We start from the raw sequence: 26,682 nt of genomic DNA on the forward strand, positions 1-26,682 counted from the left end.
AAGCACATACATTAAATACAACATTAAGTGACAATATTTAAATCAATATCCTGTAACAAACCAGATGGTTCGAGAACTCAAGTTCACCAACATTTTATATAAATAACATGACATTACTTTTGGCCTGAAGTTAAGTGGGTTGAGGAAATGGTGCTGATATAATTTTGTCCACCAGAGGATGTGAGGAACAATCCAAGTTTCCCTTCAACTCACCTTCATTACATCCTCAATTCATAAACAAATTGAGATGGGAGTTTGCGGACTATTAACCTCAATCTATTTTCCTTTTGAGGTTAAATAAACCATAAATACAGACTCTGAAAACTAAATTAACATCTATCTGCAAAACAGTGAATGAACCACATTATTTTGTGGCTTCTCATTTGACAATTTCTTCACATCCTGCCACTTGATCTTTAAACAAACCAAATACCAAAACCGTTGAATTGATCTGCAAAGATGTGATCAGCAATAAATAATTCAAGAAACGTCCTTGTTTTCCATCTGGAAATTAGAAAGTATTTTGCAGCGTGACTTGCAGACAATCAGCTATCAGAGAAGGTACAGCTGCACACAAGAGCTCCCAAAGACTGAATCGCACCTGCGTTGGGGGTCAGGTGACATTATTAGGCATGCAGAATGAATCAGCTGAAGGTTTTTCCATAGTGTTTAATCCAGCATTTTGATTCGTAACATACTTTTAAGCCACATAAGGAAGCCAAATGTTTCTATTGTTCTGATAATTGTAGTCTACATACAACATCAAATCTAAAATGAAAGGGTTGAGTGCATTGTGTGTGTTACACAATGGTTGTCATATCTTATGAACAAGTTACTCCTCCTCTGGGCGTTAAGGCAGGATGTCACGTAAATGAACTCATCCACCTTTCCCAACAGCCCTGTGTGGGTTTACGAGGGCTTTATGCTTCCTTGTTCATAACTATGTGGATTACATAAGAACAGAAGAAGAAGAATTTTGTGGGATATCTTTGAATTACAGTGCTTTTATTTGTGTTAGTAGCTGCAGCTACAAATGCTTGCTGCATGAATGCTGAAATAGTTTGGTTTAATTGACAAGAGAAAATGTAAGGTGCCGGGTGTAATGCACCAGCATTCCTCAGCTGACAGGTGCAGACAGGTGCAGATGATTCATAATTTGCTTTCTTGTGATGATGTTTCCTGAATGAAAGAACATGTAAGAAAGAAGAAACCTAGCCGAATTCCTTGAATAAACTCAAACCGCAACACGGAACTGTGAAAAGAAGAGACATTGGGTGAATTAGCTCAATGCCTTTCATATTTGCCATTTCTTTATTTGAACCAATGGTTTTTAGTACATGCTTTTCGACGCGATGAGTCATGATGTGAATCATCCTTGTAGGGCTGGTTCATGAATGTTGAATTACTCTTTGTGTTATTCATCTTTCCTTAATACTTTAACTTAATTAAATAGTTTTAAGAATTTCCAGTATTTCCTTGTATACATCTTTAACATAACTGACACACACCATAAGTTATAATGTACTGTTCCCACTGCTCAATCCAATGAAATTGCTATGTTTTTGTTTTTTGGCATCAATGCATACTATGTAGTGGTTGTCACAATTTGATTAACACAGTGTATCACAATTATTGAAATCCACCTGCTTTGATTTGACACAATATTCCGCTGAGTGTGAATTCAGATAATAATGAATGCATTTTGCTGACTATGAAAGACTCTGCAGCTACAGGTCATGGGCGCAGAATTTCCATGACCAGAAAACCACTTACCACCGAAATTGGCCTTCGGAATGATTACCATAACAACCACAATTTGCTTTAAATATACCTTACTGTCTTTAGAAAAAGCAGACAAGGTTGTTTGAGAAACACATGGAAACCTTTCAGCAGCACTTTCCAGCAAAGGCAGGTGTGACACTTGTCCACTTACGGAGGTGATCTAAAGCCGGAAGGAATAAAAACTTTGGAATCCAAGTCCATGAATGACGTTTTTGAAGAAAGTGTTGGAGATTTTGTCTCATAAAGTATTGGCTGTGAGATTAGATATGCACTCAGTTATTTATGCAGAAAACACTAGGGAACTTCATTAGCGCATACACGGTTCAGATGGAATTGCAGGAGTCAAAAAACAACCTTAAAGCTCCATTTGCTTAACTATATGGTGCTCCTTGACTGCATTTGTTTTGTGACTGAATACACTCATTTTTTTGTGTGGTATCTATTTGTAAACCTCTCAGTACTATATTTAGCAAGTTGTAGATCACAGGAGGCGGAGCCTCTACCACCAAGGTGTGCACAGGTGTTCTGCAAACAGTGATTGGGATGGAATTTGCTTCTGGCCCTGGTTTTCCAACTGAATCATGTGTGCTGTGATGGCCACACAAAGTGTGCAGATAACTATCCATTTGAGCTTTTGACACCTCCAGCTGCCTATTTGAGATAAAGACGGTTGACGTTGTCGGCGATGGTGGCGCATGGAGCAGTGCAGTGCGCTGGGGGCAACAAGGTTGGTGGGTCAAATCCCAGCTGCCCCATGTGCCATGTCGAAGTGTCCCTGAGCAAGACACCTAACCCCTAATTGCTCCCCAGGCAAAAATGTAATGCATGGGTTATAATGCAATGCATGGGTTATAATGTGTAAGTCGCTTTGAATAAAAGCGTCAGCTAAATAACATGTAATGTAATGTAACGCAGTGGTTATCCTGTGTTCCTGTCTTTAACCCTTTGACGTTTTTCTCCTATGTTACCAATGTTTTCCAAGTAATTTTAGAATTGTATTCAATAATCCATTCCACATGTATCTTTAAATACGAAATTACACTCCCCTACTCATCAGCAAAAGTAAAGTGTTACACTTAAACAGATCAGATTGCCAGACATGTTGTGCTTTTGCTTCAAAACTGGGGTTGACAAAGTAATAGAAAAAAAAAACACTGACTGTTGAGGACGAGCAGGTTTGAAGGCTTACCAGGACTATATTTTTGGAAGAGTGTTTTACAATCCCAAGGTCTACTTGTCATTTTCTTGACCTTGTCTTAGACATCAGTTAGACAGGTTTCATACAGATCGTTTTAGGTATGTCTGCCCACTTCAGGAGGGGTTTGTCAAGGAGCATTTTGCTGCGAGAAGATTTCCTTGCCTCTATGTGCGCATGTTATGTGGCACATGAACATAGTTGGGATTGTTTTTTTGTACTGCTGTCAAACAATTAAAATATTTAATGACGATTAATCACATTTATGTCATAGTTAACTCCAAATGAATCACAATGAATCGTACATTTGTATCTATTCTAAATGTCCCTCATTGATTTTTGGCTTGCTTTATGCAAATGTTTTATTTTACTGAAAAACAACATTGCCAACATTGCAATTTTGCTGCACAAAAAAAAACAAGAACTCAGCCTATAGTGCAGTTAAACCATGGCTTAATATTTTCTTATTTTAAGTTTGCTGTGAACAAAGCAAGCAGGCCTCTTATTTCAGAAACAATGTAACAGTTAGGTTACCAATAAACTACTTCTTTGCTTTTAGCCAGCTTCTCCAACAGACAAGCTTGTTGACATTTTCAGGCAACAGTCATCCACCCCCCTCAAATAAAAAAAAAATGAAAAAAATAACGTTGTTGAACATTGTATGAACGTTGTTCATAGCGTATTTAACTGACAGCACTATTTTAATTATCTGGAAGGAGTGAATTAACTATGTTGGTATCGCATTAGTCCTCAAAGCTGTTTTGTCATGATGATGGAAAATCATCCGTCAACATAACTGAAGAAAGACAATTGACTAAAGGTTATGGACAAATTGAGATAATCACAGGACAATAAAGCAATTGTGGGGTGGTTGCGCTCAATTTGGCTGGTCTATAAAATACAAATCTATTATAGGAGTTGTATTGTACTGTTGTCAGATAGATATTTGGGATTGTACAATGTAGAAGAGGAACTTAATTGCATAATACTTAAATTCATTTTCTTGCTTTTGAATCCCTAAATGGAGAAAAAAAGAGACATTTTATACAGTAGACAAGAGTTGATAAACTGTTCATTAATATCATATCAAGACTAAAATTGTATTGCGTTCTAGTTTGACAATTGTGTTTTAAAAATCTGCTTCATCAAGGCAATCACTTTAGTTCCTTCTTTAGGTAAGGATTTGAGACATGGACAACAGGTGGTTCGACTGAAATATTAAAAGGCTAATTATTTTACAACGTATAGCTAGAAAAGATAGATAAGTAGGGGAAGAATTTGTCCAAGAAATTATAACTATAATAGATACATTTACACTATATATATTCCTCCACTGCAGCTCATCTTGAAAACACGATAATAACAAGCCATGAAGATTTATTATTTTATGCACATCTCTCTAGATAAAAAGAAAAGTCACAGAAACAGGCAACATTCAATAAATCTTCAGTTTACAAGGGAGAAGTTTGACTGGAAGGATTTTAGCCAGAGAGGGTTGATTTAAACTCAGATGTTGATATTTTCTTATACCTTACCAAGTAGCTTTGTTGCATTAGATCAGAAAGGGCTCTCTGGATGAATGAACTCACTGATCAGATTGACTTGTTGGTATCGGTTCGTAACCTCTTGTTCTTCTATCTAGTACATTGTTTACTGGTGGATTACAGCAGTATGAAGCCTAAAGCGCCAAACTATACTGTCCCCGAGTTCATTTACTCCAAACAAGCTGATAGAAACAGGACCATTATACGTTTCTTTTCCTTCTATATTTTAAAAGTTTGCTTGACAATTGAATGGAAGTTAATTTGAAACACTTAGAGGTACGCATTCACAACACTTATTATAAATATTAAGGAAATAACAGAAGTCTAATACAAACCTTTCTATGAACTTTTTAGCTGTTAATTACTAAGCTGCCTACGGTCAATTTGAGTAGAGAACTGAGGTCTTGAATTGACCGTCGTGTTCCAACTTTGACTTGACATTTACATTTTCTAATGATATGTCTTCATTTTCTTCTCACCACTTAGCCGTCAACAAGAATAAAAGCCCTTTTCATCTGAAGAAAATGGCCTATTTTTTCGTTATTATTTTAATTGCCTGACCAATACTTCTTTCTTGCATTCAAACACAATGAGTGCTCTGAAAAGACTAAAACAATGTCCTCAGGGTCATTAAAATGTATGCACAGCGTCTTGGGGAAATAAATCAATTGCCTCCTCTTGATTTAAGGATGCAGAAGAGGTAACGCAAGAAAGAAAAACACAATTTTATGGATTTCACTTTTTTGAAGCCTAACCCTGATGTTTTTCCCAGACCTCTATTGCCTGTAACACAAATGTGTTCTTATTTGAGATAAAAAGTTGGATACGTCGTCTGATTTCCGCTAATATCCATATAAAATGTCATGGCCATTCACACATTTGACACATTTCAGTCAGAATCAAAGGGGTTTGAGTGATATCATAGACCTACACAGCAAGTACAGCAAAACATCTTCCCCTTAGCTGCCTTTCTTACAGTTTTCTCTCTGGTGCTTTCTTTGGACACACGGATGTGTTTGAGTGTTGAGTGTGCCAACTTTTCTATCTTAGTTTTAATGAGATTTATGTATAAACCGGACCAAACATTCTGCCGAAAGGTTCCTGGAAGAAATGATACTCAGGTTGTTTTTGCTCTTGCACAGACTGGACCCTTTGCCTTTGCACTGCAATGTTTGCAATTTAAGGAGGATCAAAATTTCTTAACGCCATGAGATAATTACTCCTAATATCATTTGTCATTTGTCAACTACATATGCCAGAGTACTTGCACTTCCATATCTTCTTTAACATAGAGCAATAATGCAAATTATTGTTATCTCTCACTACTAAATGGGAAACCTGATGATTAACAGGAAAAAGGTGGAATCTTTTGCACTGGCAATTGCTTTGCTAAATGAATGTTCTTTAAACAACGACAATAACTGAGCCTTGCTTTAACCTGCTTACTGACCTGCTTACGTCACTCTCACCAGACAAAGAAAACACAAGAAGCTCAAGTTGATCAATACAAGTTTACGGGATCGGTTTCTTCTAGGCAAGGCGAGTTCATTTGTACAGCACATTTCAACAACAGGGCATTGCTTGGTGCTTCATATAAAACTATTAAAAGCATCAAAACATGAGACAAAAAAGGACATTTAGGTATAATTAACAACATTGATTAAAACATTAGAAACAGTCAAAAAATTAACCAAGCCGAAAATAGAAACATTTGCAGAGCAGTTTCAAGAAATAAAATACTGTATGCTTTCAATCCTTAAAGTTGCTTCAAACAGAAATGTCTTCAATCTTATCGATATCAAGCAGCTGAGACTCTAAGCAGACCTTCAGCGTTTAGGGAGTTTATTCCAGATATGTGGAGCAGAAAGAAAAAAAACGTATAGTCAATATTACACAGTTAATCACGAAAGGAAAGGAAGGGGCTGCTGAATGCACACCGTGCACAAAAGGCTAAATCTTGATTCAGAAAATAATAATCGCTTGCTATTTATAGAACTGTCTCGCCACAAGCATGCGCCCAGCATGTCTACATCTTTAATCAAAGGTCATACCGAAGTCATTTCAAAATCATTGAAAGGCGCAGCATAGGTCCTCGTTGGGGATGATGCACTTACATTTACAGTTTCTGCAGCTCTTCACAGTACATAATGTCACACGTAGAACTGCCCGCTACCAACGTTTGTCACTTCAATGATGGAAATGTGGATAAAGTGTTAAAATTGTGTCCCTCCATCAGTCTTATTTTTTTCATCTTAACAAAGCTATTAAAAATAGTGCATGATCTCCGTACATGCTGTAGGTCAGTGCTTGCCAAACCAAATGAAGGCTGACTCATGCCAAGAGCACAGTGTGCTTCTGTCCCATCATCCCTCCCGTAATATGCCACCGGTGGTTAAGTGATGTTTGTACTTGGCATTCTGTTGACGCGGCTGGTCAGAACGATCTTCATCTTCCGGAAAACTCTTTCGATTTGGTAAAATCGATATTCGCTTGTACTCAAGATCTAACATTATTGACAGGTTTTGAAAGTTTTGAGCACATTGTCAGGTTGAAGTATAAACAACGCATATAAAACAGGTGCCCAAAACCGCAGATTATTCAGGAGGGGGCCAACCACAAGGTTTATGAAGACATTAGTTGAAAATCCTGAATACAGCAAAATAAAAATGGGCATGCATTCGTCAATAAAAGCAAAGCAGCATGAAGGACTCTAAGCTGCACGATTGCTGCTAGATTTGCTCAATAGAACATGATTTTGCATCTATTAAAAATGAGAATGCAGGTTTCAATACATATTTTGTTATTAATAACCAACCAGTCGCCAAATTATAATCAGGGCTTTACCCTAGTAACAGCTTTATTATGAATCCCACTGCTTTTCTTCACTCTCAGTTATGAAAAACCTGGTTTATCAGGTCAATGCTTAACCCTTACCAACAAGCTGTACCAGCAGGTCTTGCCAAGAAAAACAAGATCTCATAAGAAAGTCAGAGGATTATGATTTATTTAATGTCCTTCACTGGGAAAAATGTTAGCAACCACATGTTGGAATTAAAAGAAAATCAAATTGAGATCATTAAGTCATTATGATTAATTTTCCTTGAGTTACCTAATTACCTTGAAGGGTTGAACAAAATCGTTTTTTTGCTCACCTGAAGATGGAAGACGTATGAGGACACAGGATGCTCTTTTTAATAACCTCTGATAATAAAACTGCACTGACAATGTGTAAAACTCTGAGCATGTCTCCACCTTTACTCAAACCTCCTTCAATAGTCATTGAAAGGCTCAACAGACTCATGGCATGCAGGTATATGCACTGCCTCTATTTATTGCTTATTGGGAAAAGGAATCATTGTATTTTTCACTGCAGTAAAACCAACACAACAAGTGTGAGCACACAGACCCCCCCGGGCTGTGTACTGAGTCCCACTGCTGTACTCAATCACCACATACAATTTTATTGTAGAGACTAACTTATAGTAGAAATGTATACCTTTTCATCATATTTTGTCATCTGTCCTCTAAGGAGACGATTAGATAAAGAAAGCTTAGCTTTAAGAAAAGAGAAGAGCAGAATCCTAACCCATCTTTGGGTTGTGATCATAGGATCACACAATAGCGCTTTGGTTATTAACAATAAGTCCAATTATATTATATTGTACAGTTATATTGCTGTAAAAATCCATTTTGTCTATGAGAAGCAAGTTGTGTTGACTTGAGTGCCTGCAGCGAAGGCCGCAGATAAGAGTGAGGAGGCGTCCAAAAAGGGAGGGGTTTAATTCTAAAACAGATTCCTTTGGTTGTTCACTGTGAGGCACAAATACATGACCTTGAATTTAATAAAATTCAATCTCTGTGTGGTGTGGGTGTCTGTTAGTGAACAAGTCAGAAGTCAAATCTGCCTGCCGACTACTCGCACAATGTCGTTTCATTACCAAAATAACCCATTAAATATGGCAAGACACCAGGAGGAGCCCCGTGGTGGAACCGAGGACCCAGCTGGCGCTCCTTCTCCACTACGACAAAATTAAGGTAGGCAGAGAAAACTGTTCTGAGCTTACTAGTCTACTACCACAAAGTAGTTTCCTAGTAGTGAGATGAATCTATTCCTGTGGGTTTTGGAAGTCTCGGGTCCTCTGAGCTGTATAACAGACAGAAGGCTGAGTGAATTCCCGGGGCAAGGCAAGGTCGTCCGAGACAGTAGTCTCAGTCGACGTTGTTATTATACATGTGTTCATCACTTTAGGATTAAAAAGATTTTTTCTTAAGAATTTCAAGGTTGAACCATCATCATAACCCATTTGTTGTCTTTTCACCGCAGCAATATGTCTCATGAAATCTGAGGTATTAATCAAGTCAAATACATTTTATTTTAGTCAATGTCAAACATTCACAGTAATAAACAGCAAAACACAATGTTCTTCACATCGATGAACTATTAACTGATGATCATTTCTACAGTTGCCCACAAGCCGATAAACCAAAAATAAAGCAACTGTTTATGTACTACAAATTTCAGCAATTCTATTTTTAAATAAAACATGCACAAAGGAATATTTTAACATACAACATAACAATATATTTTGTACACAAGACAAACACATGTTCTATATCTTCCCTGCAATCCTTTTTTTTGTTAATATTACAATTAACACGCATTTTTATTTCAGCTACAAAAACAATGCCTTCTTTTCTCAGCTAAATGCTGCCGTTCATTTCTAACTCAGATTATTCTGAAAACCATCAGCACCATTACATTTATTGTTGTCATTTCCACTGCTTTGGTTAAAAAACTAAATATTCTATTCTCTAACATCTGTTAAGTGATGTGATGGAAATTTTTCAAAGGGAAAAATTGTTTTATATTAATTCAAATTACTCTAGCAGCGGGCATAACAAACCGAAAGATATCAAGCATGGAAAAAACAACGGATAACCACTTTCTTTTTGAACAAGCTTTAACCTTTCCCAATGCATACTCTAGGTAAGTGGTATGAGTAGCAGCATGTACTGAATGGGGCCAGTGGATCAATATGAAGATGATTTTGTTCTTAACATGTATATATGTCCACTGAGATTGGATGCATCGTATGCAGAATACGTTCCCTTTGTTCATGCAGAAGGCTGCTGAAAAAAATGACAGACCTGACTGTTACATTAGAATATGAATATCAATGCCCAACATATTTTTGGGCGAGAAATTTGAACACTATAAAAGATAAGGTTTCGGTGAGTTTCATGTAGATCGTCTTAATGCTGCAAACGTATGAAAACCCTTCATACAAATTGGTTGAAAGCGGTAGAACATCTACTTAATGGACAATATGCTAATTGTTTTCTCTTTACAAAGATGGACATTTTTTCAGACAAAATGAATAGCCAGCCAACATGGGGGAGAATGCATTAAGAATATAATGGAAATTTTAAAAATAGTATTCAAACTAGGGTCGGGCATTCCAATTGCAGTATGGTAATTACTGCAAATATCTCTTGTGCTGAGGCTTAACTAGATTGAAAAGCATGGCGAATAGAAATAATAACTAAAACCACAGGGAAACCCATGGAAAAACAACCTGACCGAATGTTCTGTTTAAAGCCACTAATGAATGTCCTCTGCTTCCATTAACATCCTGTGAAGACACGCCGAGGCAGCTCTGACATTTTCTGATTTCCCGTCCATTTTAAAGCACCATTCCAATTGCGGCAGTTATTTCCACTCAGCTCACAGCCACGATAGGTTCCACCGAGAGGATGTCTATCTTTCCGCTGAGGACCTGTCTGGCCGTGAAGAGAACACGTTTATCTTTCAGGTTGTGGGAGCGACTGGAGGTGGTGTGGCTCGGCTGTGAGGAGGCGGGCCCCATGTGGGACAGAGCGCGCCTTGGCTCCGACGCCGCGCAGTTGTCGGGCCACGCAGTCCTGTGACGGGGAGGAGCTACTGGCCGGAGCTCTGGCTCCAGCTCGACCACCGCCCCGCGCTTCCTCCTGCAAATGTCGAAGAGGAGCCTCAGCTCGGCGCGGAAGGCCGGATTCAGGCAGCAGTAGATGAAAGGGTTGTAGCAGGTGGAGCTCATAGCCAGCCAGTGAAAGCAGAAGTACAGGGCGTTAGAGGAGTGGATGGCCTGGCTGGACAGCAGCACCACATAGCAGTTGAGGGGGAACCAGCAGACGGCAAACACCCCAACCACCAGCAGCAGCATGGCCAACGTCCGCCGCCGCTTTCTTCGCTGCGCAGCGTGCTGAGCGGTCGTGGTGTCACCGATGGTGTTGTGGCTCCACAGCCGACAGGCCACCGTGGTGTAGGAGGCGGTGATGATGAGGAGAGGCAGCATGTAAAGTAATATGAAGGTCAGGAGGTCAATGTACTTCCAGTAGACGTCTGCGGGCTCTGGGAAGTCTGGGACACAAAAGCTGCGCTCTTTTTCCTTGCTGGTGAGGTGTGTTACAGTACAGTGGAAGCAAGAACGACAGATTAGTGAACAAGCATTGGGTTGCAGGAGAGTGTAGGCCTGCTCCAATAAAACGTATTATTAATAAGACAACTGAAAATTTGGGAAATAAGCCATTATGCCTCACCCAATGAAAGCTTACTATTGTTTGACAAAACCTTGAAATAGCCAATTCATTTTGTAATGTATATGATTAAAGAAGCAGGAGGACAGTGTTGATGGTTTTGTTAACAATATGCTGGCCTTAGACACAAGAGTTAAGTGACATTTAATCTCAACAGTTGACTCAATGAAGATTCCCAACATTGACAGAGTGTATCCCCCAAATGCTTCTTCTATTACCAACCTCTATCGAAACATCAACAAGATCTCTTTGAGAGTGTATCATTTGTACCTGTACATAAAAGTCAGGAGTTTTTGATAGATTGCATGAGGGAGGGAGAAGCAGGTAGCCATCATCCATACAACAGCAACCCAAACACCGCCTTTTGTCAGGGACATTCGAGGTCTCAAAGGGTGCAAAATCACCTGAAAGAAAATCACCAGACAGATTGAACTGTACAAATACACAAACACATACACACACATGAGAGCACATTATTTGCAATTTTTCTACATCTTTGAATTTCTGTCTGAGTTGCTTCAGATCTGTCTTGAAGCCCTCCAACCTCCATTGCCCTCTTCTCCAGCGCCTCATGGCGCTCCAACTCTCACTGGAGCGGATTGCAGCCGAGTGCGATGCGGTCGGGGCCAAAAGGCAAAACACTCGATCTACCGGTCAATCTTCGTTCCCACCCTCACATATGGTCATGAAGGATGGGTCATCACCGAAAGAATTAGGTTACAGGCTCAAGCAACGAATTGGTTTCCTCAGGAGAAGGGTGGCATGGCGTCTCCATAAAGACCGGATTTGACGAGTTTAGCTGGTGAACATGTTGAAGGCTTGTATAAGGCTGGCTTTGGAGCTTCACTTCTCTCACTCTAGATGTCTAATAGCTTCTCACAGACATAACGAGTGGTCACTCAAAGTGCTTTTTGTTTTACCCATTCACACACACATTCATACACTGATGCCAGAGGCTACAGGCAAACAAGGGGCCACCTGCTTATCAGAACACAAATGGCACGGCCCTTTGGGACTGTTCAGGATTCTGTCTAAAAGACATTTCAACAGGTGGACTGGAGGAAGCACATGAAGGCGAGTCAGCCGTTTATCAATACTTTTATCCGATGCATCGAAAATAGGAAAATCCTTTGAAGCTTTTCCAAAGGGGCAACAACATCCTCTTCCTCTAGAGAGATACTGGATGTAAACAGAATAGTTTGTAAATGAAGACTGGACCTATTTACATACTATTGATGACAACATTTTGGGGGAATATTTTTTTGGAAAGAGCAGTTGTCTTTGCGGCGCCAACTGAAAACATGGATGGACGAGCCGGCCAAAAAAACGACACTCCGCTGCATTAGAAAAAGTCCCTTCAAAATGATTTTTTTATTCTTTTTATTTTATTTTCCCATGCAACGGCCCGCGACCCACTAAAAACGGGTCCGCGAGCCACTAGTGGACCCACCAGTTGAGAACCACTGCTTTAGAGGATTGTTGATGTTCGTTGTATTGCAATAAATCCAAAAACTATTGTAATGTTATTTTAGAAGCAATTGTTGCAATTGTTGCAATAAAAGTTAAATAGCAATGCATGTATGAAGAAGCACAGTTAACTGATACAAAATACTTTCTTATTATAACTGGGGAGCCATTCTTGCACTTAAAAATCCAATTTAACAACATGTTTTGCACTTTGCAAAGCAAAACCTAAAGTATAGCAGAGGAGGATCAGACAGGGTATGGGTATAATAGGTGTAATTAAACATTTAGTGGAAAGAATAAAAGCCTTAAGACAATCCAGGCCAATGAGTATGCATATAATTGAATTGCTATTGGAATAGGATTATGGCCACAACAGTATCAAAAGCACTAAGCTTTCTACCAATAAAAGCTCAAACACATCTTCATTTAAGTCACAGACCTGTCCCTTAGCTTTAACCAACCGTAAATATTGCAGAAATGTTGTAAAGGTAATATTTACAGATAAACCGAATTCTATGATTTCATAGAATGATTCACTTCAAATCATTATTCTCCAACTTAACAATGTTGCAGCTTTCAAATTCAGCACCATGGACAGTGTAACCAGGACCACACTGCGAGACGGTGTCCATGCAGGATTGTAATCCAAACTGCGTATCGCTTGAAGAGGAAACACCAAAGCATTCAGTGGGCCCATGTACGCATAAAAAGACCTTTGAATTTGCAGTGGGCTTTGTAGAGTTTCCCACAAAGCTAAGCAGCAAGGGAAAAAATGATGAATGGTAATGAAAAAGACCAAAATCCTATCCATAAGTTTTTTGAGGGTTCACTGTAAAAATCTGTTGAAAATACGCTAAAATACTGGCATCTGTGGTGGTCAGAACTCCACTGTAAAAATGACAGCGACACTGTATTAGACATTACGGGATGTTTTCTGGCAGTTGTAAATTTCAAAGTTCAAAACCGTTATTTGTTTATGGTAATTTACTTTGAAACCAATATACAGTGTTCAAGGGCAAATTTGAATTTCCCCACTTTCACTAAAAACTGATGCTGGAATGAACATATTGTTGTTTATGTCGGCATGGCATTGCTAATTACTAGTATGTTGCCTAGTGTTTCATAAACAATAATGTATTAAATGTATTGTTAAATGTTCATGTATATTGGAAATGACTTGAGCCTATCAAACACCTACATCACAGTAGATTTTAGGCCAATTTCTTTTATTGTACAGATTATATATATATATATATATAGAGGATTCTATTTTCTCACTGTCCATCTGCAATATAATGTAGTTCCCTTTCTTTGCTTTGGTATTTGATGATTTCTTTGCAATTCTTAGAACTACATACTGTGTTGCAAAAAAAAGCAATACACAAATATCTACGCCTCTAGCAATGACAGAAAATTGGCATTTATGAGAGTCTGAAATTGCTGTTTACATTCTCCAGTAATGTGGGTTTAGCATGTGAAGAGGGTTTTCTTAATATTTTAATGGCATCTGGATCTTTCACTGGGCAAACTGCATTTTTCTGATTTGTAAGGGAAATGTGAATGATCAATTTCAAACTCAGCTGTAAAACCAGTTCAAAGCCTTTGATTTGTTCTCAGATATCTGACCATTGTTGTGGAGACAGGTAGAGCCGGTTCATAATTTAATTCTTAGGTTAGGATGGAGTCAAAGGCAACTCAAGTTCTATCTGAAAACCTTATCACTTTATGTTGCACATGTATCAACAAGATGAGAAGTTGACGTTATAGCAGCTGCTGATCTCATAAAAGGGCCCCAAATAGACATTACTTTTTTCAGTTGTGAACCACTGGTTCAAGTTTAAGAATTTAGTTTGTCAGTTGATTAATAAGAATAAGAACTAACATTATCAGAAAAATGTAATGGAGTATAAAGTACAATAAGTTGCTAAAATAAAAGTTGTAGTATTTCATTTGACTGACTTTCCACTGCTGCCAAGGACCAACATGTGAAGCTTCCAGCTAAAAACAGTTAACTTTATGGCATAACTTCAAATTGAGATCTCTGTACAAAACCAAAAGAAAAAATGTCAAGCTGGAAACAAACCTGCCGACGGTCCAGGGCGATAGCGGTGAGGGTGAGAGTGGAGACGTGCAGGGAGCAGTACTGTACGAAGCGACTGATGTGACACATTGTCCTCCCAAACACCCAGGTGCTGTTCACAAACCGGACCTGAGAAAACAAGGGGGTCATGTGCAGCCTCATCATTCCATCAAGACATCACTGTATGGCCACGGTTATGGTCTGTTTCTCTCATGATAGACAGCTGTGTGACCACTAAGCGACACTTGAGCGTTTCGTTAGTAAGCAATGGTAAAAATTGTCTTTTTCAAAACAAGTTCCAGACTAAGAAATAGATAGAGGTCTCTCTTTCCCTCTGTCTCTGGCTCTCTTGGTATCTATCTCTCTCATAGGTACTCATGCAGGTACTAAGATGTAAGGTGCTCCTACCAGAGTGAACGGAGTATTGAGGACAGTGATGAAGATATCAGCCACGGCGAGGTTCATAATAAACAAGCTGGTGGCAGACAAGTTGCGCTTGTTTTTGACCACCACGTGGCACACCAGGGTGTTCCCGAACAAGGAGATGACAATGATGAGGGAGTAGGCGGCCACCAGCAGCGCCTTGACGCCGCCGTCCTGCGACTCCCCGCCGCGACGCTTCTTGCTGGCCAGAGAGCGCCAGTCCTCCAGCATCCCCTCATCGAAGTCCAAGAGGAGAAACCCTGAAGTCCGGTTACCGGCCCGCCCCGACCCGTTGTGCAAATGAGCCGTGAGGGAAAATGTCTCCTCTCCCATAAGTGAAGAGTCGTTGAGTTTGTGTCCCGCTGCTGCGGGGCTGCCGATCCAGAGCAGCGCGCAGAGCCAAACACACGCCTCTCTCATTTCAGCACTTTTTCTATTTTGTAGTGTTATCTGAAAAGCTGCGTCCCCGGTGTCACTGTGGTGGAGAAGCAGAAGCGAGAGCAACAGGTTGTGTTAAGCAAGGCTACTCATTTTAAAGAGGAGAGAGAGAGAGAGAGAGAGAGAGAGAGATGAAACGCAGACATCTCAGCCTCAGGCACCAAAAGCTGGCAATCTAAAAAGGAAGTAAAAACACGGCAACCATGGTTACTGTTCAATGGGTGATGGTGAGACACAAAGGCACTTCCTTATAAAATGCAACACGTTCAATGAAATAACAAGCAAAACCCGAGGAGAGGTTCAGCTCAGTCGGGATTTTGACAACATTCTTCTTGAATCCCTCTAGTCAAATTGGGACAACTTATCCATTTTTTGTCCGTCAAAAGTGAACACTGTAAAGAAGATAAAGTTGAGGAGAAGACAGAAATTGGGTGTGATTTCCGATTTAGACCCATCATTCTTGTTGTTGTCAGCCAGGCCAGTTTCCTACCAGCTTGAACAAATCTCCGACTCTCCATAAGACCCAGCAGGGCTCCATGTAACTTTTACGGTTTAATCAACGGTACTGTACAAAGGTTAAATTCTATGTTTGATTCTGATGATTCCTATAAGGTTTATTTTACTGTGACTTCTGTACAACTTTGCCTGGCTCAGAGACTGCAACAAAGCAGGGAGACCAGCAAGCTACTAAGAAGGAATAACTGTATTGTTAACAAAAAGCAATCAAGCACTGTAAGGTGGAGGTATCAGTTATAAGTGGTGCGGTGTAGATGTGTATGGACCTAAGGCAGTGAGCACAAAACACAACAACACAGCAACGGTCTCATGCCAGAGACACCAGAAGCCCCCCTGTGGCCTTCTTCTTCTTCATTGGCGGGTAGCGAATACAGGAGTGTGTAAAGTGACTTATGGCAAGGCTGGACTATTTCCCCCGTGTTGCCAAATGGAGAAGATAATGTAGGCCGTGCCACCCCGGCTCAGGTGTGGCTCATCCAGCTGACGACACTCCAATCAGCACCTGCGACAAACAACCAAAACCACCAGGCCACCTGGAACATGAGAGGAGGAGGTAAATGTCTACAATGTTTGCGTTGTATAGGCAAAATACAAGTAAGAAAGATGGTCCAAAGCTGCTTATGTTGTAAATGCTTGTTTATTAAAAAAAGCCTTATTGATAAGAACGAAACCGCTGCAAGGTCACCGTGTTCATAGCTATGTTTCATGAATATGATACAGATATTATACCAGGCTGTTGACTACTTAGTTTGGTTGTTGCTAATGTGTGCAGAGGGATGTGAGCCTGAGCCTGTCTTCTTTTACTGCTTTTTTCTGTTTGACTGATTTAAAATGGTCCCCATTCTCTGTCTGCACTTTGTCAAATGATGAGTGTCTTAATACGTGGATTTATTTTAGACCCCTACTTTCCTTGCTCTGTACATGGCTTGTTGCAACACATTACTTGTTCTACCAAAATGAAAAGAAAGCCACCATTTGATGAAAGAAAAATAATCTTTTAAGAAGACTGTAAAAGAAGCCCGTAGCGCCTATCACTGCCATAGGCCATAGGCAGTGATAGGCCTATCACTGCCTATGAGTCGTTGCGTTATATAAATTGATCACCTTGAAATTGTGTAACATATCACGTCGCCATGACCACGTAAAAAAAATGAATTACAACTGAGAATTTAAAACTTTATTTGAATGGTCTGTCCTCACAAGACAATCTCAAATACTGTTTTACTGTTCTGTGTCAAAATAGCTTCAAAGACAAAATAAAATATTTGATGAATAAATAAGTAACAATCCTCCCATTTCATGTGGTTGTTTTCTACATCTCCATGCTTTCACCGGTTATCCCATGTTTTACGTCACATTGCAAGGACTAGTGTGTAATTCCCATGTGATGAGGTTCGTAACCTACAGAATGGACCTTCCAGGATGTAACTGTTTCACTGACTTCCTCCACATGATTTAAAAGGTGCTGGATATAATCAGGGTTCGAAATGACTTAGGACTCTTGGGGGGTCCCGTAAAATACTGAAGACTACCTTGCTACACTATATACTGCAGACAAAATTATATTGACATATTTTGAAGGTGGGATAATGGTCTTGGGATGTTTTTCATGGTTTAAAATCATGAACTAAATCTGCACAGCAAAATTTGTGACTCTCCATACCTCACTGTGTAGAGCAGTGGGCCTGTTGACTATAGGATGTTTTGATCCACGGGGTTCGAATCCCAATCGCTCCGATCTTTTTTTAAATATATTTTCTTAAATACATGTTTTCATACGTTGTTGTAATGTAGTGCTCACTTATACAATCGTGAACGCTGCAATGGATTTGTGATGCGTTTTGTAGATTTTCAGCAATATGTTTGTGAATGTGCTGCTGTTAGCTGGCAGGTTGTTTGGCTTCATTCAGATACAGCAAGAAATGTTGACAAGAGCACTCTTCTAATCATTATGTTACACTGGGTATCTAAGTTAGTTAATGCAACTTTTGATATAGGAACACCAACTCCAAATATTTTACTATAATAAGCATTTATTATGGAGATATAAACATAATCGAAGCACTTACAGGATTTTCATGAGGGATTTCACTTTTTGTGAGGCTTCGTTTTTGCCGCGTTCAACAATAACCTACGTGTCTGCGCCATAGACAATAACAACAATCTGTGATGCTATTAGCTGCCCTGATTGATGCCCAATCGCGCTAGGAAATAAATACATTATAGTTATAAATATAAAACGTCACTAAAGACCTATCATTTTCACAATCATTTTTAATGTTACAAATATTTGTCGGGGACCCGCCAAAATCTAAAAATAAATTCTTATACAGGGTCCCTAATGACTTGTAGGGGGTCCGGGACCCCCACAGACCCTCCTCATTTCGAACCCTGGATATAATCCCAACCAATGAGAAGCAGTAATGTGCGTCGAGGCATCCGGTCTGCTAGAAACAAAAATAAGTGACTCTGTGAAATAGACTGGCAACAGGTTAACTATAAAATAGGAATGTTCTTGCTCATAACTGGCCAGCTCGTTAGCGTGTTAGCTTGTTGTGGCTGCTAGTGTTGCCACCAGAGGCTCGACAGACTTTGCAATAAATCATTTTCCTTACGTCGGATTTTTCAAAACACAAAAACCCTCCAAACAGACAGGGCTCTTCTCTTTGGCACAAGTTGTGTTGGTGCATCTCTGGTCTCTCGTTGTTCCTCCTGTATCACACTATTCCGTGTTTTCAAGTAGCAACAGAGTTACTTCTTGTTGCGAGCTGTACCCAGCATGAGAGTTTGTAGTTGGTTATTTATTATTGTTATAAAGTTATAACCATGACTCAATCTCAACACACGACCGCTGATTGTTCCTTGACGTGATTAAATAAATACTGCCGCCTGCCTGACGAACAACATCAGTTGTTATGGCGTAACTGGCGGTATGAACGATACCGTTTGAACCGGACACTCTTTGAACCGGTATATACCGCCCAGCACTAGTTCACATAAAGATTGTGATGAGTGTCAAAAGACTTCAAGCACAAGGATCCCTACAACACAATCTGATAAATGGAAAACAATTGTCAACTAGAATCAAGACAATAGTAATTTCTATCCAATTCATACTAAAGTGGAGCTTGCAGTGCACATTAAGAACATACGAATACACAGCTAATGTCTGTTAAATCTTTTTTGTCCATATTTAAAGAAAACGGTTTTGAAGTTCAAAGGTTTATCAATAAGAACGGGACAGAGAAGAAAAGAGAGCCTCTTGATCATACTTAATTTGGTATTTCTTTGATGTTGTTCTTCGCAAAGACATCTGGGAATGTTGAAACATTCAGTCAGAGAATATATTACTATCAATGGTAGAGTACACGTAGCATGTTAATTCAGGGAGAAGGAAAAGGCGTGCATGGTATAAGATATGCATGTGGAGAAAGTAAAGGTCTTTCTTCCTCCTTAAATACAAAGATATTTATATATCATCACAAAATAATAAACTACTATAATTATAGAGTAGCAATATGTTTTTGTTAATTTAGAATTGCATTTGGTGGATCTCTCGCCCGCAGTTGGCTGGGATAGACTGTAGCCCGCCCACAACCCTGTGTGCAGGATAAGTGGTTTGAAGATGGATGGATGGATGAATGGATTGAGTGGATCTGTTTGGAGTCTTGGGCAGTGGCCAATATTTTGTACCAACATGTTTACAGATTTAATAGAAAGTCATAACAAACCAGTTCGTATTAATCCAAATAATACCTTAATCAGTCGCTCATAGGATTGATAACACATATGACTTAACACCCTTTCATTTGGATCTTCAAGATTGCAACTATAAGGAATTTATAAGTATTTGAAGGGATTGATTACAGAATATATACAGAATATATATACACTGCAATCATTACTGGTAAAGGTTTACCTTGGTGGAATGATGAGTGTAGAATGGCCTTTAAAATAAAATGTACAATTTCAAAGCTTTTGAAATGATGAAAAATAATTGAAATCACAATATCGATTATCAAAGCAAGATAACTCCAGGAACATTATTGAATCAGCAAAGATATATTTACAAAAACTGTTTTTCTCATGACTTGAAATATGAGTGCATTACAGGTTGTTGATAACTTGCTAAAATGTGTTACATATTGTCAGCACAAAAGAGGATAAATAAACGTTTAGCCATTAGACGGCACGCCAGAAAAGGAAATTGGATGAGAGTTATAACGAGAACATAACGTTACATTGAATCTGTGCAGCGGGGCTTTTATATTGTAAGGTTACTTCCTGATTCACACTCCGGAGCGGAAGGTGGCGGTAAGTCACCATGGAGCCTACTGCGAAGCGCTACCGAACAAAGTAGAAGAGAAGAAGAAAACGTCGGAAAAAGAAGACGTCAAAAAAGAACCTGCAACGCGAGTAAGTTAACGTCTGGGAGAGTTTAAACAAAACCAGCTTACATTTCTGTGAGAATTGCTATGCAAAGGTTTGCTCTATAGGTTTCGAACACAAACCATTATAACGTTACTTTGAACGATGTGAACGTAACATGCAAAGTTGTGGCTTGTAAGGTAATTTACGTAATTTAATTTAGCTAACTAATGTTAGCTACAACAACAAGCATAACAACAATTTAATGATCCGTCCCGTGTTCGGCGTGAAGGTAACTTAACGTCGGAAGCGTCTGTGCATTGAATGCAACGTTAACCGGGACGTTTCCGAGTGCTGGTCCACACGTCTGGCTCCACGATAACCACACGTCACAGCACTCGATAACGTCACGCATCTGCCGGTTCACGGTAGTAACGCCAAGTAACGTAAACGTAGGCTGACGTTAGGCTAGCTAAGGCTAATGCTACAGTCAAACGGCCGTACAGTTACACATGGAGTGACTAGATTTTAAAAGGACACTGAGGTTAGTCTTTGTATTCAGAATAAAGGTAAAACGTGACAACCGAAGGGTGCTAGGGACAGAATGGATGATTAAAACCCTTTTGATGGTCACAAGACACTAGATAGAGTATATGGATTAGCACATCAAAATGTTTAGCCAGGGGTTGTGAAATTCAACAGAAAGGACAATTTCAACAAAACGGCTAAACTTCAATGTTCCTCTAAATTGTTCGGTTTCCAAATGCTCTCATACCGTCGGGACCGTATGTCTGTCTGATGTCTCTGTGTCTTTCTGTCTTCAATTCTCTGTCAATAACAGCAACGTTAAGTGATGGAGTTTCCAGAACATTTTAACCAGCTTGAGCTCCTGGAAACACATGGACACCTGATCCCCAGAGGGGCGAGCAGCCTGTGGACCGGAAGCAAGGATGAGGAGGAAGAGGTGGAAGAGGAGGACGGCGACCACGGCGAGGACTGGTACCTGGAGAAAGAAGAAACTCTCAAAGACAAACCAAAGATGCTGATCCTGTGGGCGGCGCAAAACAACCGCGTAAGTGATGTTTTCTTTTGGCACCACTCTCGGGACTCGTCCTTTACCTGTGATAATAAGGGGTTTAACTGCGCTTGAGATACTAGTACTGATTTTCAAAACATTACACTATCAATACCTTATTTTGACACAATGTGGATCTTTTTCTGACAAACCTTTTTTTCATTGAAAAAGAGAAGACAAAGCTAATGTTTTTCTGCAAAGGAAACTCTTTATTTCAATTTAGAAAAGGTATTGATTTGGGATATCGGGAGGCCAAGCTCGTAGGAATGCAATTAGGTCAATGAAAAATTATTGGTTTATATATTACGTGTAATTGTCATCTTCCAAAATGTGTCTATACTGTATAAAGAAATCTGTTGCTGCATTGTTTTTATTAACATTTCAATATGTGGAAAATAATGTCTTATGCCATTTGAGTACATTTCTGTAGATAGACATCTGATAACCATTTAAAGCTGTAATGATTAGTTAAATAATCACTTAGGTCGCTCAACTGAGGAAAAAAAAACATGCACATTTTTTACTCATTGTTTTTTAAAGAATGACTACATCTGATGACCGCAGCTTCTTAATTGTGGGGACGGCCGCTTGTCCTTGTAAAGGAAGGATGGGGTTAGCAAGGATGAACAGTTTCTCCCCCCACTGAACCCCCCCCTCCCTCCCTCACTCACCACAACAAGCATATCTTCAAACAATTATGAGTTAAGGCAGTGTGCATAAACCGCATGTGATTATTTTACTAAAAATGAAATGTTGATCGCAGTCTATTATGTTTAATGATAGGCAATTGGAGCCTATTAAATGTGTTTGTTAGAGGCCATAATTATTAAGACTGACTACCACTAAAGTAAACAGCATTTGTCCGCTAAATGGGCTTCAAACTGTGAGGTATTATGTTCATGATTGTTTTTTAATTGTTGCTGAAGAAACTTTGCAAAGTCTAAGCAATAAGTCACAAGTAGATGCCATGCTTTTCCAGTCTGTTGTGCTAATTTGAATTAAATAACTAACATGTTCAATGTAGTGCTGGTGATTCTACTCCGAGCACAACAAGGCACAATGTCTTCTATCTTTTTTTAAAATATTTTGTTGGACCAACAGTCCAATCCAGATGGATGTGCTGAGACAGAATGAAAAATGGAGTTTGGAGGGCGAAAAGTGGTCAGTGGAAGGTGCCGATGGTTGGACAAACCGTTTGTCCGGACGGGGGAGGGGGGAAGTAGTGGGTCCGCTGGTGCTCTCTGTCCGCTGGCTGCGTTCGGGTATCAAAACATTGGCCAAATGACCCGCTTCAAACTTCATGAACACATACAGAATCCCTTTGTGTTGATTTCTAAAGCCTCGCATTAAGACATACATCACTTTATTTAAGACGCTGCGCTACTTGTAGGTCGCTGTGTTGTGCTGCATTCTCAATATAGTTTGAAGAAAAAAAACCCACTTGGGGCAAATCCATGGTCGTAAGATACTCATTTACATGTAATTTGCATGAGGGACTAAACCAAACGCTACTAAAAAAGGATCCTTCCGCCGACCACCGGAGGAATCGCCACCTACCACTTTTGGCACCTGGCGCTACTGGAAAAATGATTGTAGGATAAGAAAGACCCAGGTGGTTGAAAACACAATCATCCCTAGGTGCCGCTTTTACAGGGTCGTTTCAATTGGCCTGGTTTAGTCTTTCAGCTGCTCTTCAGATATCATTACACGTAAAAATGCCAAATCATTTAAAATCTGATCAAGCAAAAAAAGCCAACATTTTAATTATTTCTCTCAACCAAAAACCACGGAAATCTCAACATGATTATGTTGTAAACGATTCTCACTCCTTTTATTATTATTATTACAAAATCCTTTTGTTTTTATTCATCTTATTGAAGATGTGGGTTGTATTGTTTTACTACATGGCCTTTTTGTAAAGATATTTAAAAAATCTTTCAAAGAAGTTCATTTAGCTCTACATCTGAATACTTTGTTAGTCCTAACCAAACATTTAAAACACTGTTTTCATTATAGAGAACACTGCTGTCCCTTGCAGTAGTTTTTTTTTCTTCACAAAGCAAAACACACGGCCAAGATTTGAGAAAAAACACATTTTCTGAACCCTGAATAAAATGTTAGACCTACTAAGAACTAAAATAAGCACCCTTGGGATAATTACACAGTACTTTCCTTGGAGGACAAAAATCTATCAATCTAATCTTGTCACTATTTATTTTATAATTCTTTATATGTAACACCGTTGCCAGGTAATGAGTTTCAACACACTAGAGTTTTCTTTTGTAGTCCTGGGGGTATATTTTGTAAGTCTGATTATTTCCAGCGCAGCGAATTTGCAAATAGATTTATTTTGAGAAACACTTCAATCCCTGCTCAACTTTTTCCCTCCTCCCTTAAGGAAGTCTTGTTATTGTAGTGTCGTCAATACGTCCGTTGAGATCTCCTCATCCATGTCCCACCAAAATAACCCCAAAATACCCTCAGAAGTTTTCATTATTTCTTAGTTCTAGGAAATATTTCTGGCAAGAGAATTGCATACCTTATTACCTCAGGGAGTGTTATGTTTGTCCATTTTTCACATAAATGTTTATTAGCGTAACTTAAACGGAAATATACATTGCAAAAAGCTTCAACCAACCCTACTTTGAACAAAGGTTGAGGCATCCGTCTTTGCCGGGATGGTTCGGCTTCAGCAGTACTTTTCACTGTGCTCTTCATACTGCTGAAGGAAGGAAATACTAATGTGGTTATACTGAACAAGTTTAAGCAGAATAAATGATTCAATTGGATTATTTCATGCGTCGAGAGGTAAAAAGTCACCAACATGTAAGTCTGGAAAAGGGCTAGAATCAGCCAGGTAATGGGTACTTATTCCGATCAGACATGAGTACTACTTTGCAGTTTCCTGACCCTCAGCATTTCCGCTTGTTTTTTCCCAGCTTGCAACAGTCCACAGGTTGGTAACCGCTGATCCCTCGCTGGTGCACTGCTGTGATGAGGACGGGTACACGCCACTGCATCGCGCGGCATACAGCGGCCACGTCGACGTGGCTTCTGCTTTGATCGCCGCTGGGTCCGAGGTCAACCCTCGCACCGTCGATGGCTGGACCCCGCTTCACAGCGCCTGCCGCTGGAGCCGAGTCACTGTGGCGAGTTTCCTTCTGCAACACGGAGCCGCACTGAACGCCCAGACCAACGGTGGACTCACGCCGCTCCACCTGGCCGCCTCCGACACCACCCCCTTCAGAACGGACTCTGCTCACACGTTAGAGCTCCTCCTCTCCCAACGTCACCTGACCCCGGGGCTCCGCAGCAGCAGCGGGGAGACCGCCAGAGAGGTGTCCCGGCGTAGCGGCCCACATCACGCCCTCTTTGAGATGGTAGAAGACTGTGTTAAAGTGGGACCCTCGAGTTCTTGAAAGTGCGATGGACAGCGGTCACATGAACTTCACTGATGCTATTAGAGACGATTTAAAGTTGAGCATTATATCACTTGCCGTTCATTGCTTGAAGTTGTGGAAATGTGTAAGTCTTTCCGAGGTGCATTGTTTTTGGGAAATACTGTTAATTGTGGCTCCTGTAAGATCAAAATGGGTCTTCAATTAAAGCCCCTGGCTGAAATATTGAGGAATTTCTTTCTCTCTGGAACTAATACCAATAATAGCACAGCTATGTAGTATAAACTCAACTAAAAGCTATTCTATTAGAAGAAAAATGTAAAGGTGAGACTTTACTCATAAAGATACTGGAAAATGTAACAATAATGTCCATACTTTTATTAAGTAGTAGTAACGCTACAAAAGTATTATTAGAAATGAAAAAATATATATTGTCATTGATTGTGGAAGTGAGATACATTTACATGAACTTGTACACTGTTGGATCTGTGGTTGTTAACAAGTTTTGTTTATTTATATTCATCTGTAAAATAAGTAGTAGCTGAAACGGTCACATAAACCTTGTGAAGTAAAAAGTATTTCACCCTGAGATAGAAGGTAGAAATCAGAATGGAATTCAAACACTTGAGTAGAGAAAAAGTACATGAAAATGATACATTAGTTCAGTCCAGTGAATTTGAGGTAAATAGTGTGAATACTCTCACTTTATGGATCAGATATACACTCACCGGCCACTTTATTAGGTACACCTGTCCAACTGCTCGTTAACACTTAATTTCTAAGCAGCCAATCACATGGCGGCAACTCAGTGCATTTAGGCATGTAGACATTGTCAAGACAATCTCCTGCAGTTCAAACCGAGCATCAGTATGGGGAAGAAAGGTGATTTGAGTGACTTTGAACGTGGCATGATTGTTGGTGCCAGAAGGGCTGGTCTGAGTATTTCAGAAACTGCTAATCTACTGGGATTTTCACGCACAACCATCTCTAGGGTTTACAGAGAATGGTCCGAAAAAGAAAAAACATCCAGTGAGCGGCAGTTCTGTGGGCGGAAATGCCTTGTTGACGCCAGAGGTCAGAGGAGAATGGCCAGACTGGTTCGAGCTGATAGAAGGGCAACAGTGACTCAAATAACCACCCGTTACAACCAAGGTGGGCATAAGAGCATCTCTGAACGCACAGTACCTCCAACTTTGAGGCAGATGGGCTACAGCAGCAGAAGACCACACCGGGTGCCACTCCTTTCAGCTAAGAACAGGAAACTGAGGCTACAATTTGCACAAGCTCATCGAAATTGGACAATAGAAGATTGGAAAAACGTTGCCTGGTCTGATGAGTCTCGATTTCTGCTGCGACATTCGGATGGTAGGGTCAGAATTCGGCGTCTACAACATGAAAGCATGGATCCATCCTGCCTTGTATCAACGGTTCAGGCTGGTGGTGGTGGTGGTGTCATGGTGTGGGGAATATTTTCTTGGCACTCTTTGGGCCCCTTGGTACCAATTGAGCATCGTTGCAACGCCACAGACTACCTGAGTATTGTTGCTGACCATGTCCATCCCTTTATGACCACAATGTACCCAACTTCTGATGGCTACTTTCAGCAGGATAATGCGCCATGTCATAAAGCTGGAATCATCTCAGACTGGTTTCTTGAACATGACAATGAGTTCGTTGTACTCAAATGGCCTCCACAATCACCAGATCTCAATCCAATAGAGCATCTTTGGGATGTGGTGGAACGGGAGATTCGCATCATGGATGTGCAGCCGACAAATCTGCGGCAACTGTGTGATGCCATCATGTCAATATGGACCAAA

General features: G+C 39.9%; 2 protein-coding genes across 3 annotated transcripts; one reads left to right on the forward strand and one right to left on the reverse strand.

Moving 5' to 3' along the window:
- Positions 1 to 9,000: 9,000 nt before the first annotated feature.
- gpr83 (G protein-coupled receptor 83) lies at positions 9,001 to 15,604 on the reverse strand. The gene is made up of 4 exons (XM_037470829.2): positions 15,053 to 15,604; positions 14,648 to 14,773; positions 11,368 to 11,501; positions 9,001 to 10,953 (listed from the first exon to the last, which is right to left on the reverse strand). Exons 1-4 carry the CDS (start codon positions 15,485 to 15,487, stop codon positions 10,242 to 10,244), a joined length of 1,407 nt encoding a protein of 468 aa, XP_037326726.2. The 5' UTR covers positions 15,488 to 15,604; the 3' UTR covers positions 9,001 to 10,241.
- Positions 15,605 to 20,303: 4,699 nt separating this feature from the next.
- On the forward strand, positions 20,304 to 25,582 carry ankrd49 (ankyrin repeat domain 49). Of its 2 annotated transcripts, none has more exons than XM_037473082.2 (3): positions 20,304 to 20,437; positions 21,231 to 21,461; positions 24,404 to 25,582. In XM_037473082.2, exons 2-3 carry the CDS (start codon positions 21,243 to 21,245, stop codon positions 24,881 to 24,883), a joined length of 699 nt encoding a protein of 232 aa, XP_037328979.2. In that variant the 5' UTR covers positions 20,304 to 20,437; positions 21,231 to 21,242; the 3' UTR covers positions 24,884 to 25,582. The 2 variants fall into 2 exon arrangements, with proteins under 2 accessions (XP_037328979.2, XP_037328982.2); XM_037473085.2 differs by lacking the exon at positions 20,304 to 20,437 and adding an exon at positions 20,822 to 20,958.
- The last annotated feature ends 1,100 nt before the right edge of the window (positions 25,583 to 26,682 follow it).

The sequence above is a fragment of the Pungitius pungitius genome, chromosome 9, assembly GCF_949316345.1.
Source record: "Pungitius pungitius chromosome 9, fPunPun2.1, whole genome shotgun sequence".
NCBI classification, from domain to species: domain Eukaryota; kingdom Metazoa; phylum Chordata; class Actinopteri; order Perciformes; family Gasterosteidae; genus Pungitius; species Pungitius pungitius.